This window comes from Chinchilla lanigera, unplaced genomic scaffold (assembly GCF_000276665.1).
Source record: "Chinchilla lanigera isolate Chin_1 unplaced genomic scaffold, ChiLan1.0 scaffold00009, whole genome shotgun sequence".
Classification (NCBI taxonomy): domain Eukaryota; kingdom Metazoa; phylum Chordata; class Mammalia; order Rodentia; family Chinchillidae; genus Chinchilla; species Chinchilla lanigera.
Genome location: NW_004955410.1, coordinates 25,427,771 through 25,442,271, shown reverse-complemented (window position 1 = coordinate 25,442,271; position 14,501 = coordinate 25,427,771). Strand labels below are relative to the sequence as shown.

General features: G+C 41.0%; 1 protein-coding gene across 2 annotated transcripts in view; it reads right to left on the bottom strand.

Moving 5' to 3' along the window:
• Window positions 1–14,501, bottom strand: part of Klhl7 (kelch-like family member 7) — a 70,778-nt gene that overhangs the window by 35,281 nt on the left and 20,996 nt on the right. For both annotated transcript variants that reach the window (XM_013510654.1, XM_005377390.2), the window contains 2 exons: window positions 2,934–3,109; window positions 270–444 (listed from right to left, as the gene is read on the bottom strand). In XM_013510654.1, the coding sequence (XP_013366108.1) occupies window positions 270–444; window positions 2,934–3,109 (351 nt within the window). The remainder of the gene's footprint in view (window positions 1–269; window positions 445–2,933; window positions 3,110–14,501) is intronic.

Here is a 14,501-nt window from a genome sequence, read left to right as displayed (position 1 = left end):
AAATTAAAAAGGAAACACCAGAAAAAAAGTGCGTGAAAGATATTATATACAAAAGTAGAAAAAGCCAAGTACTTTTCACCTTCTACCACATAAAACCCTATAAAATAAAGGCTGAGGCTAAGACTCCTAGAGGGGACTGAGAACCTCTAGGGATTAACTATCTAGAAGGGCCAATTCTTCCTGGCTGAGTCTGACCCATTCTAATGGGTTTTGAGCCCATGAGAACTGGCTGCATGATCAGGATATATATGGATATTAAGGCAACTTACTTATCACCATCTTAAGGCATTCAGGATTGTCTTGAATAAGTGGTTCAGCTTGTACCGTTTTACTTAAGAAATTCTTTGATATAAGTGGAAACCTGACTTTAGCAAGGATATCAACCATAAATGGCTGGCGATTAGGTTCATCGTATTTCAACCACCTGACTGCAGCATCATAAACCTAAGGGGGAAAAACAGCATAGTAAAGTTCTTAGATGGCAGAAACATTCCAATTACCTATGTTTATTCTCACATTGAAGGGGAAAAAATCTCATAAGGAGATAAGCACTTATTCCCAATATTTATCAGATACTGCTTTTCAGCGTGAAACACGTTGCCTATACTTGGAGTGATCTGCAAACTGCTCTCGTGGGTCAAGTAGGTGGTATGTTTTCAAGAAGTAATTACTGCTACATAGCGTAATGCCAGGGAAAATGTTAAGTTTATGAGTCTTAAAACAAAATATAGCTTCCTTTTTGGAAGGAGATACACTGTACTGAAAAAAGTCTCTTGGTCAATGATAGTTTCAGTGTATGCTCATTTAATACCACAAAACAGGTTTTCCAGGAAGCTTTCCATCTGAGGAGATACGAAGGCCATTCATACTTCAACCTTACATTCCTATATTGTGATATTGACAGGCTTACCTACTTTCTAAAAGCTTAAAGATATAAAAATTCTAAATTACAGATTATATAAAATATTTCTAAGACTGTTGTTTTCCCAAATACTCTAGAATTCATTTAATTGCACTGAACAAGTCCAAACTCATGAACATGACTTACTTTATAAATCATTAATTTTAATACCCTGAACACAAATTTATTACTTCATATATACATATCTACCATATCTATGTGTAAGCTACCTAAATTAGTTAATTTTGAGGTGGTATTAATTAGGCCTAAGTTTTGATCTTTTTATGAATTAAATTTCTACAAAAAATGGTCTTTTTAAAAGATAGGCTTTTATTTTAGAATAGTTTTAGATTTACAAAAAAATTGCAAAGATAGTGCGAGGAGTTCTCATATACTCTGGATCCAGGTTACATCAGTGTAATACAGTTGTTACAACGAATGAACCAACATTGTTAATGAAGGTCCATATTTTTTTGAATTTCCTTCATTTTTATCTAATGTTACTTTTCTGTCTCATGGTTCCATTAAGGATACCATGTTACATCTAGTCATTAAATCATCTCTAGGCTTTTCTAGACTGTGACAGTTTCTCAGACTTACCTTGTTTTTGATGACCTTGACAGTTTTGAGTTCTGGTCAGGTATTTTAATTTGGATGTGTCTGCAGCTTTACTTATTAGACTAATGCTATGGTTTTTTCTGGAGGATGACCCTAAGGTGAAGTGCCATTCTCATTAGAAGTGGGCATGCAATTAACGTGATTTACACTGACAATGCTAACCTTGACCAGAGGTAGTACGGGTAATGTTTGACAGGCTTCTCCAGTCTAAAGTTACTTTTTCTTTTCTTGTATATCAGTCAGTTAATTCTGATCACAGAATTGAGTTTTGGGGTTTGACATAGGGCTTTGCTACATGGCCCAGACTGGACACAAACTCCCAGATTCAAGTGATGGGCTCCACGTCAGCCTCTTGGGTAGCTGTGAATTTAGGCACATGCCACCATGTATGGTGTATAGAACTGAGCTTTTATTTTGACCTAGTCAGATTATCCAGTGTAACTTATCAGCTTGCACCCTGATACTCTGAGCCAATCAGAAGACAGGGCAAAAGACAATAGCCTAAGGCAGTGGTACTGAACCTAAGGTATGCTTGCCCCAGGGAGCTGTTTGTATCACTGAAAGCTGTTTGTATCACTGAAAGCTCTGGCCTATGGCAAACTTTTTATTTTTAGAACTAAAGCAACTCAAAGCACAGGATCTCATATTAGTGTACTAGTTTCCTACTGCTGCTGTAACACATTACCACAAACTTAAAGATTAAAATATTGAGATGCGGAGCAGAAAAATAAGTGAGTCTGCATATCAAAGTGGTCCCCCTACCAGCTCCCAAATGCCTGCAGCTAGCTTATCTTTCTATTTGTCTGACAGCTACAGAGGTTAGAATATAAAAGAGGTCAAGGTTAGCTAAAACCAAAGTGTCAGCAAGGTTGCCTGGAGGTGCTATAGCTAAAGGACAGATGACTTCCCTGCCTTTTGCAGCATCTTGCAGCTGCTGCACTCCCTGGTTTGTGGGTCTCCCTTTCCCCTCAAAGTCAGCAGTGGCTGATCAACTCTTTCTCACAGGGCATCACTTTTCCACATTTTAGGATCCCTGTGACTAAGACCCACATGAATAATCCCCTCATCCCAAGATCCTTAATCACACCCTCAAAGTCCCCTGTACTATATAAGGTAACACAGGTTCTGGGGATTAGGATGTGGACATCTTTTGGGGAGGCAGCATTCTGCTTACCAGAATACCCAATAGTTTTATTTCTACAAAGCAGCACATCTCTCAAGGAGCTGACCCTTATAAGCACTCTTGAATTGTTTTTCCTTGAAAATAGCCTTTGAAGTAGTATTAATTATAAAGATGATTCCAATATAGTTATTGAAATATGATGCTTTTTCTTCCTAGGTATCCAAACATTAGGTATAAGGAATTAATAAAGAAATTTTTACTAAGAAAAACATGAGAGGGAAATTTAGTCACCTGATCCTCAGCTCTCACAGTCAGAGTGTCCTGGTTAAGAAGATGTGTTACTCGCTTGACATCAAGTTGTAGAAATTCATCGGTTTTGTAAACTTCAGTAAAATGCTGATGGATAAAGTCATCTGCTGTTGCTTTCAATTCAGGACAATCCAGACACTCTGCAAGCACACTTATACCTAAACATAGAGAGAAAAGAACACAATATTGCTTTTAGAAAAACCAAATATATATTAAAGATAAAGTACGACTTCAGAAAATTTGAATTTTGTAAATCTGGGTCCTTTCCTAACAATTTGTCTGTTCTTATGCCAATACTGCACTTACGTTTGGCTAGTTTTAATACTGTGTAGGGCAAGCCTCTTTCAATGTTTTCCAAACCTCTCTTGGGCAGTGTGCAGGACTTTCTCTAGTAAATAAATTCTGAAATAAGCATTACCTTATTTTAATTAGGGTTGTACAGAACTTTTGGACTACTGTGGGGACAGCTGATTTTGCAATGTAGAGAAGCTTTGTTTAAGAACATGACATATGTAAGTATAATGGTGCATGTCTGTAATCCCAGCACTTTGGGAGGCTGAGGCAGGCAGATACCAAGTTTGAACTCAGCCTAGGTGACTTAGTGAGACCTTGTCTCAAAATAAAAAATAAAATGGCTGGAGATGTAGCTCAGTATAAAGGCCCGGTGTTTAAACCCCAATAACACACTCACATACAGAGGGAAAGAAAGAAAGAATATGATATATATCAAATTTACTAAGACATAAACTTATTCATGATACTTAGATTTTAAAATGATCTCCAACGTAAAGACCGCTTTCTTCACATAAACCCTGTATCAGTGGTGGTGATCCTATGGCACAGGTACCGTAGTAGGCTGTTTGTATCAACTGAAAGCCCTAAAAGGTTCACCATCAGTGCCCTGTATATTTCCCACTCAGCCTTTCCTAGCTCCTTTATTTCATGTCTGGGAGGAAGTTCTGCCCATAGTTGGCTATTTATGTTCCCTATCAAGAGTCTGCCAAGTACTGTCTATGGGCCAAATCTTCAGTCTTCAGTATGTCTTTTCTTTCTAGGGTCAGAAGATAAGATTTTTTTCAACTATTTTTAAATAGCTGTTAAAAAACAAAACAAAACAAAAAACAAAACAGGAGGGGAAGAATGGAATGAGGAAAGGGTAAAAGAATGGGTAAGATAAGGCAAGTGTCATGTGTGGCCTGCAAAGCCTAAATATTCACATCTAGCTCTTTACAGCAAAACACTGGTAACCCTTCTACATAAAACCACTTTTTTGGTATACGACCTTGTAGCAGGCCACTTTTCTAAGTATAAAGTGATTTTTTTTTTAATGTTTCAAATTTATATTTTTTTAAAAAACATCAACAACAGATAATGAGCCAACTATGGTAATGTACGGCTGTAATTCCAGCACTCTGGGAGATTGAGGCAGAAGCATCAAGGCCAAATGGGCAACTTACTGAGACCCTCTTTCAAAAAATAAAGGGCTGCGTATGTAGCATGAAGGCCTTGAGTTCAATCCCCAGTATCATTAGGAAAGAGAAAAAAGGTAATAAAATCATAAAAATGCCTTCAGCATCTGTTGCTATGACTTTGAGTATTTGTTTTCCTTGTGTCTTCTCAGTAAATTATGAGATTTCTTAACACTGAAATGTGGCATTCCTGAGTAAAAAAACTATTATTTTAATTAATGAGCTTCATGTTTTGAGAGTGGTATTAGGTTTAATAGAGAGTATAATTGGGGTATAGAGAGTATAACATGCTTCCTTCACTTGCCTGAACTTGGGCAAAGCCCCAGAGCCAAGCCCCTTCAACCTCTGTCCTAAGAAAAAAACAAATAAGAACAACAAAGACCCCCGGGCCCACCTTGGATATTCCTAAAATTTTAGGCCAGGATGCCTGAGTGCCAGAGCGGCCATGCATTCAGTGCCTACATCACTTCTTTCCTTCTTATCTGGGCCACTTTCTGGACTGTTTTCCTTTCTAGCAACATGAGAACTGCCTGATCTGAGTGTTAACTCTGCCCTGTAAACTTTATTAAATTTTGCTACTTTTCCCCATGCCACCTAGTTCTTTATTATTGAACATGGAATATGGAAATCCACCCAGGAACTCTGGTAATACCTTGGTGATTCAGCCAGGAAGTTAAAAAAAAAAAAAAAAAGGAATGGAGACGGTGCTTACTTTGACTCTAGCAAACTCAGCCAAAAGGCTTTCCATTTTTTTTCTTTTTTCCTTCTCCCTGTCTCAAATCCTAACTTTTTTCTGACATTAGTTATCAGAGAGGGGCCGGGAACTGCAGGGTAAAGGAGCCTACAGCACCCACCCTATGTATTCGAGGGAGGGGAAGCACGTGGTTTCCCGGCCCCTAAGACAAGCTCACGGGTCTGTGGGAAGAGTGCTGTTCCAGCCCTTCTCAGCTGTCTACCACAACCTTCCCGGCAACTAGGGCTGCTTCTCGATCCCTGCCTGTAGTTATTTCTTTCTGGGGCCTTTTGGGGTTGTTTCTCTAATACTAGCTCTCTTCCTCACTCCATTCTACTTGGTTCCATTACTAGGATAATTTTGGCCTCAACTTTATTTTACTGTCTAACATTATGTATAACCTGTGGTTGCTAAATGACTTTCCGTTGTGAAGCTGTAATCTTCCAGGAAACCTGTTTCCTTTTGTGGCATGAACTAGAAAAATGCAAGGAGTTGGGGACAAAGGAAGGGGTTAGGGAGGTCTGAGGGTACTATGCAGAATCTCAAATTTTAGCAGTTTTTTTTTTTTTTTGGTCATTTTGAGACAGGGTTTCAGGCTGGCCTCAAACTCACAGTGCTCCTCTGCCTCAGCCTCCTGAGTGCTGGGATTACAAGGGTGTGCCACTGCCCAGCCTCAGACTCTGAAGTTTTAAAGCTAGGTCCTGCCTGGGTTACTGCAGGAGTGGGGTCAAAAATCCCACCTCTCTTAGGCTAATAGCATTTGGGATGGCCTTCTAAGTTTGATTCTTCTTCTCTAGGGCTATGTCCTATCACCAGTTCTTATGATGGCCACCTACTGGTTCCTTACCCATTAGACTTTCCTCAGCCCCTTTGCAAGTAAGCAAGCTCTACCTACCCTACTTTCCCAAATAATGGGTCACAGTTAAAGACTGGCACCTCTGTCAGCCAGGGTCCCCAAGAGGCACCAATGCAGGAAATTTTACTGGGTTTCATGGAGGTTTCTCAGCGGGGAAGCGTTTACTACTCTTCCTTAGACATGTATACTGTGACATCAAGTGATTTTATAACTGGCTAGAGGCTTCCAGCCAGTAGGGCATTCCAGTGCTGGACTCTCAATCAGGGAGATAGGTTGTGGCCAGTGGACAAGATTCAAAAGTCCAAAGGAAGTGGTGCTAGTACCCATACAAGGCTACAGATGTCTAGTAATTGAATCCCAAGTAGTTTAGCTTTTCCAGAGCTCACTCTGTGGCTGAACAGGTCAGAGACTGACTCAGAGGATGCCTTGTAAGGTTTCCATGCGGGGACTGACCAGGGGGTGCTCTGTACGGTTCCCATGACCTAATCCCAAGGAGCTTGGCTTTATCAGTATGCCCTGGGCTGAACAGTTTAGGAATGTACCCAGGATACGGCCTGTAAGGTTCCCATGACTTAATCCTTATTCTTCCTGCCCATAAATGCATCATGGGGTATGCCTCATCCATTTCACCTGACTCCCTAAAAGAGATGGAGAACATAGTCAGAGGTGCCTGTGTCCAAGCCTTCCTGGCCCCCCACCAAAAGCCTGATCTTTTCCATAGAAGTAATCCTTCCTCAAATGATGCTGATGAGGACTTCCTCTTGTCAGCGACTCCTCCCCCTTTCAGGCTATCTCTGTACCACCCTGCACAGTCAGTGCCCCAGCAGATAAAGATAACCTCCTGAGCCCACCCCATACTAGGTCTGGGTCTGCCTACCATAAAGATCCAGAAAGAGGACATTCAACATCTAAACCTGCCACCACTCTACCCCTTTGGGAAGTGGCAGATGTACCATCCAAGTTCAGGTCCTTTTTTCGTTATGGGTATTTGACAACGCAAAGAGAAACTGGGCTAAGTTTTCTGAGGACCCTGAAAGTCTGCTGATAGACTCTGTACCCTAACAATAGCTTCTGATATGACCTTGAAAGATGTCTAGTTCATCCTATTTTCCTGCTGTACAACAGAAAGAGCGAAGATTATAAGAGCTGAAGACAGGCTAATAATGAGATCTCTACAGCTATGCCTGCTGGTGATCAGCCAACTGATACATTATTTGGGTCCCCCAAAGGGCCTGGGTAAGATTATAACACTAGGGGTGGAGAAACCAAATGAAGATTATACCTCCAGTTCATCTTAGTAGCTATGCACCAGGGCATGCCCAAGCCTGTGAATTATGATAAGCTCAGGATTATGAGCCAGGGCTCTGATGAAAATCCACCTGCCTTTTAGCATCAGCTTCAAGAGGTACACCAGAAATATAATAATTTAAACCTGGAGTCTAGAGAGGGCCAAATTATCCTGGAACAGTATTAGCCAGTCAGCTCCAGATATTAGGAAGAAACTCCAGAAATTCCAACTGAGCCCATAAGCTGGGATAAGTCAATTGGTTGATGTAGATTTTAGTCTTTTTAACAACCATGATAAAGTAGAGGACAAACAGGGAGTTCAGTAAGGCAAAAAGTCATGCTCTAGCTAATGGACAAGGCTCATGATAAAGTCTACAGCACCAAGGGGAACTGAAATATTAATCCAAAGAGTGATGGAGGCAAGTCTGAATGACTTACCCCAGCTCATGGGCTCAATTGGAGCAGCCTAAAAGACACCAAGTCTTTGCTGGGCCTGTCTGAACAAAGATGAGGACCCTTGGCATCAGAGGAGGTATGGCCCTGCTTCCTAGAAGGGGATGAAGTCACCTACCACCATGGTGGACAGTGCAGAATGCCTAGACTGTGACTGATGATGCCAGAGGCAGCCTGCAAGCAAACAAATTACCTTTCTCTGCAATACTAGGGCATCTTACTCAATTCTAATCTCGTATTGGGATGAGTTATCATCCCATTCCTCAGTTGTCGTGGGCCTTGAAGGAGTTACCTGGTCAGCCTTCTTTATCCCTACTCTCCAGACAGCTTGCTTTATCCCCACTCTGATCTGCCCTTTGGGAGATTCCCTTTTCTAAATGGCCTTCCTGTAACACCAAAGTGCCCCATCCCTGTAACTGGAAGAGAAATACTCTTCCTACTCAGGGCCACTCTGTCATTTCAACCCTGGGAATCTGTGCCCTAGTTGCCGGGGACTCTGCCAACCTGGCTCCACGGGGCCAGATTCCTCTGCCAAGAGGTGATCCTAAGCATGGTATGATGGCATTCCTGGAAGGGCTGCCAAGGCCACTCCAGTAATCAGTCAGCTTAAGGACCCTAATCTATACTCGCACAGAAGGCAGTATTAGCTTCAAAGAGAAGGTAGGCAGGGGGTGAAGCTCATTATCGACAAATTTTGGGCTACAGGGTTGCTAGTGCCATGCCAGTCCCCATGTAATGCAACTATTTTACCAACAGTCAAGCCATCAGGAGATTGTCACCTGGTACAAGACCCAGAATCATCAATGAGGCAGTGGTACCTAGTTACCTTAGTAGCAGATCTATAAACCTTCCTTGCACAGATCCCAGGAGATACTAGTAATTGGTTCTCAGTCCTTGATTTCAAGGATGCCTTCTTTTTCTGTTCCTATGGACCCTTCAGTACTTGTTAAATTTACCTCTTCAGGGTAAAACCCAAGCTGAGGCACCGGGAGACAACATAAACCTTGTACACCTGCAAACCAGTGGGTGGCCTCAAGTTTCTTTTCAGAAAAGAGAACACCAACCAATCTGCTGATCCAGAGAAGTAAACTGTTTTGTTCCCTCTAAGTAAAAGGGCAAAGTAGCCACATTCTAGAAATAGAGTCCCTCTCCCTACGTGTATTATGTAGCTAGTTTTGCTACTCTCTTGCTAGCATCTCGCTCCTTGCCCCAGGTTATAAAATGATCTCTTTCGACTTGGTTTTCTTGGGATCCTCTTGCCTCAAAACCTGCCTCTAGCCCGGCATGGTGGTGCACGCCTGTAATCCCAGCACTCGGGAGGCTGAGACAGGAGGATCTGTGAGTTGAGACCAGCCTGGGCTACAAAGTGAGCTCAAGGCCAGCCTGAACTGCAGAGGAAGACCCTGTCTCAAACACAAAACAAAACAAAACAAAACAAAACAAAACAAAACAAAAAAACTGCCTCTAGAAGAGATAATGGGCAGTCATTACTTACACAAAACCTTGAACCTAACCACAGCCCTCTCTGTTATCAGCAGTTACCTAGCGACCAATAGACAGCCTATCAGTGATGGCAAACCTATGGCACATGTGCCCCACCCAGCTATTTGTATCACTGAAAGCTCTAAAATGTTCGCCATCACTGGCCTAGATGAACTTGCCCAGAGTATTGCTGTCCTCCAAAATCAAGTAGATTCAGTAGTAGTGGTGGCCATACAAAATCGTAGGGGACTAGATCTCTTAGCTGCAGTAAAAGATGGATGTTTGTTTCTAAAAGACGAATGTAACTCCCTTGTCTTAAATAGTGAGAAATACAACACAAAAGCTAGGCCATCGCATCTGTAAGATTCTCCAGGAATAATCTGAGTCATGGGCATCCTGGCCAAAAATTTAGAATTGGGCATCCCTGTTACTTCCTGGGAGAGGGCCTTTATTTAATGTTTCTCATACTCCCTTACTATTTGAACTATACATAACTGCTTAGTTGAATGTTGTTGTTGTTGTTGAATAGCTGTTAAAGTACCAATAACTGCTTGAGCCAAGGACCAAAACCAGCCTCCACACCTATGGCTTTTATCAGTAAATCCTTGGAAGCAGAGTATAAGTCCTTCCTTAACCCTCAAAATCAGGCAGGGCAAGAGTTCCTTGGTCTCCACGAAGGTAGGGCCAGGGCCCCAATTCAGCCAGAAGTAGTTACAGAAGACAGACATTCCACCCTCCGCAAACCTTTACAGATTTTGAGGACCAGGTTTCTCTGGGAGGAATAATATAGACAATTAAATTGGGGCTGTGGATCTTCCCCCTCCACTCCCCTGAATTTGGGCAAAGCCCCAGAGCCAAGCCCCTCCCACCTTTGTTCTAAGGGAGGCAGAAAGGAGAATAACAAAGACCCTTGGGCTCCGCCTTGGAAATTCCTAAAATTCCAGACCAAGAGGCGCACAGGCTAAGCTAGCTTGAGGATCAGCACCTCAGTAGTTTTTAACCTTTCCTGTCTGGGCCATGTTCCTCTTGGCTCTTGCTGTTCTCCTTTCTGCCCCCATGAGCACAACTCTGCCCTCTAAACTTTATTAACCTTTGCTGGTTTTCCCATACTGTTGTCTCTAACTCCCAGTTCTTCGTTTGTTGCCCGAAAGAACCTGGAAACCCATCACCCACAGTAAGAGATTCACAGCAAAACTGAGAGGAAAGCAGAGTTCCCTTACAGGCCTTGCGACAGCACACACATAATCTCCACTATCACTACCCAGCACCTCAGAGGGAAAGGATTATTTTTTTTTTTAATTCACTATGGAATTTAATTTGATTTGTAAAAAGCATTTCACAAACATTTAAATAAATGCTTCTAAATATCTAAAGTTTTATTGTGTCTATCCATGCACAGGCACATACTCATTGTTCAATGCTCGCTTTATGGTAATCCTACCCTAGTTGAATGAACAGCATGGGAAGTTTTCTACCGAGTTAGAACAATTTACATACAGTAATATAAACAATCTATATTGGAAGCTTTGTAGAATTAACCTATAACGTTGTCATCAAGCCTTACTTGGGAACACATTTTTTTTACCTTTCCAAGTCTTTCAGGTAATTGGTTTCAGTTTGCCTGCCTTTGAACACAATTTCAATCATTCTCTTTTGCTTTCCTATCTATAGTTCCATTTTTTTTTTTTTTTTTTTTAACCAGGAATTGAATTCAGGACCTTGAGCTTGCCAGGCAGGTGCTGTGCCGCTGAGCTATATCCTCATCCCTATAGTTCCAATTTTTGATGTTGTTTTTGGATCTTTCTTAAAAGACTAAGTATGTGGCTATTTTATACAGTTCTTTCAAATAATTAGCTTTTGTCTTTTGACAAAGTCTCCAATCTATTAGTTTTTACAAACATGTACAAATAAAATTTTTTTTATTTAAAGAATATTTAATCATTAAGTGTTTGAGCCGGGCATGGTGGCACATGCCTGTAATCCCAGCACAGAGGCGGAGGCAGGAGGATCGCTGCGAGTTCAAGACCAGCCTGGGCTACAAAGTGAGCTCAAGGCCAGCCTGAACTGCATATGGAGAACCTGTCTCAAAAAAGAAAAAAAAAAGTGAATTTTTTCCCTACCTCTTTGAGCAGAATTCTTAAATCAGGAAACAATAAAAATAAATGCATTTATTTGAGAAACATTTTAAGGCAATAAATTTTCTTCTAAGAAACATTTTGGTTACATCCCAAAACTTCTGGTTTATTGTGTACTATCATGTTTTTCTATTAGCCTATATTTTATTTTATATATCCTTTTATGTATTTTTCTAAAAAATAATTCTTTGGTTAAATTTCCAAGTGCTGAAAAAGTGCTGGAGGAAATGGGTCTGTTTATGTGGTTTTTGATTTTGTTGCACTGGACATAGGAGGTAGGGCCTATGTCTCTTTTAGTTCTTCCAGATTTTCTGTTGCTGGTGACCAACACTTATAAACATTCCAAAGGATTTGTAAAACAATTTGAGCTTTCTGGCCACTGGGTAAACACTCTGTTCTTAGCTTTTATTCAATTTTTTTTAAGCCTGATTTCTGAGATTTCTGGGCAATTCTATGAGTTATCCATTAGGCTTTAAATATATTTCCTTTCTGTTTAAAGCCAGTAAGGTCAGTTTATTTTGTTTGTATTTTAGAAATCTAACTGGTACATCCTAATCTTGAGGTCTTTACCTCATTTGGCTTTAGTATTCCTCTACTACTTTTCCCAAAAGGGAAATGGGTGATTATACATTGCTCCCTTACAATATCCCAAATGAATGCTGCTTTAGGATATAATTATTTTCTTCTCCTCTATCATTTACAAACCTTGTGCTATTATGTTCTGCAGATCTAAAAAAAAAAAAAAAGTCTTATTTCTTGCAATTCTATGGGTCAAATAGTGGTTTTTCTGATCTGGGTTAACTGGCTAATCTCTGCTCTCAGCTGGTTGTTTGACCAGAGCTGGATGGTCTAGACTGGCTCATTCACCTATCTGGTTGATCTCATGGGTGTCAGCTATCCCAATCGGTCTCTTTTCATGGCTGTAGAAGGGTTCCTAAGAACAAAAGTGGCCACGTTCCTTTTTCAATCCTATGCTCAGCTTAAATTTGTAATGTCAGGGGCTGGGGATTTAGCTCAGGGGCACAGTGCCTGCCTGGCAAGTTCGATTCCTGGTACCAGAAAAAAAAACAAAAACAAACAAACAAAATTTGTAATGTCCCACAGGCTAAAAACCACATCACCTAGCCACACTCATATTACAAGGAAGAAATAACAGATTCCACCTTTTTTCCCCTTTCCCAGTGCTGGGTATTGAACCCAGGGCCTTGCAAATGCAGGGCAACAGGGTTACATCCCCAGTCCCGAGTCCAGCACTTAACGATGAAAAATAATCTATGGCCTCTTTCTGTTATATTCTTATGTTTTGATTTTTTATCATGGTAAAATACACATAAAATGTACCACTGATAACATTTAGTACATTCACAATGACTGTGCCACTATCACCATCTAGTTCCAAAACACTTTTACTACCTCAATTATAAATTTTTTTTTTTTTTTAGTTTTTCTCCAGTACTGGGAACCGAACTCACGACCTTGCGCTTGCCAGGCAGGCGCTTGTGCCGCTGAGCTAAATCCCCAGCCCCTATAAATTTTTAATATCTGGAGGTGAAAAATATCACTGAGATATTTTGGGGGCTTTGAGTTTTTTTTTTTTGGTACCAGGCATTGAACCCAGGACCTTGTGCTTGCCAGGCAGGTGCCTGTGCCGCTGAGCTATATCCCCAACTCCAGAGATATTTTTAAGGGAAGAAAATCTTAGTTCACTAAGCAAGCTTGGCACTCATAAGTAAGTCTGGAAGCTCACATTTATTTTTAAAGCCTAAGTAAGTTTTCTTCTGTTACTCCATCTGTTCCTCCTGGAAGTCTGACGTCCCTTCAGTGTTCCTATACCTGTTTCTCTCGTCTTTTATCACTGCACTAAATGGCTTTCTTTCTTTGTATTTTTGTTTTGTATCACGAGGATATTTCCCCTGTTGGATCTTCTTTAGCTTGAGTTTTAGAAGTATTTACTGTTTCTCCATTTGATTAAATGTAAATAGTGAAAATCATGTTTTTTTTTTCCCTCTTTCAAATACATCCTTTTCTATTTTTAAGTTCCCTATCAGTAGGGAAGGCCATTTCTTACATTGAATTAGTCCACAGAAGCCATTCATTTTGGCTGTTTTTCTTTGTTCTTTTTGTGGTTCCCTAAACTACTGGATTTCTTTGACCTTTGTATTAGCCTTTTTGCCCGACTCAATTAGCTTCTGTGAGTTCCATGAGCAGTTGTGGAAGTCAGATTGTTGGGATTTGGGGGGCAGCAGAAAATTGAGAGGTGGTGAAAATTAAGAGAGGAGTTTTCCAACTGGTCAGTAGTGACAGCCATGCTCAGGGTTACACAGAAAGCAGGTAGAAGCAGTTCTGTAGTTACTGAGGCACTGCACAAGGCTCAACTCTCTGAGCTGCTGTTTCTATCCTGGGCTTAGCCACGGGATCACACTCCTTTCTTGGCCGCTGAGCTATCATCTTCCCTTGCCCAGTGTAAACAATGATGACAGGAAATACCCCGAAGCAAACTCCAAAAATGTTCTCAGAAGTCCAAAGCCTAAAATGGGCTTAGCACAAATTCATTCCAGGCTGTATACCACATTTTATCCCATCACATCTCCTTGTTTTTTATCTACTTTTCTTTATAGATCAATCAGTTCAGTAAGAAATTTAGAGTGCTAGGGAGTTAGGAAAAAGTACCTAACCCATCATCTTCCAAAACTGTTTTTAAAATAATTCCTTCCTTTAAATATACATTGTGTGAGAATATTTATGAAGGGAAAATTAAATATCTGAAATATACAGTTTATTGATGAATGGAATCCCAAACTACAGCCCAGGGAGATGGAGTCTCCTCCCAGACCGTCTCTGTTACCTAGATGGGAAAAGGGACTGGCCTTCTGAAAGAGGACTGGACGCCGGGGGCGCAGCTGACTCACTCGTAGGAGGTGGGACTGGATTGGGGGAGGTGGTCACTCGGAACGTGACCTGGGACAGTGTACACATCTGCCTCTCTGGCTCCTGCCTTTGTTCTCTGCTTCACAGCTGCCACCACATGAGGGACTTTCCTCCGCCCAGAACCCTCCACCGTGCTATTTTATTATTTAAACATGCTGAACATGGACTGAAACTTCTAAGACTGTAAGCCAGAATAAACCTCTCTTC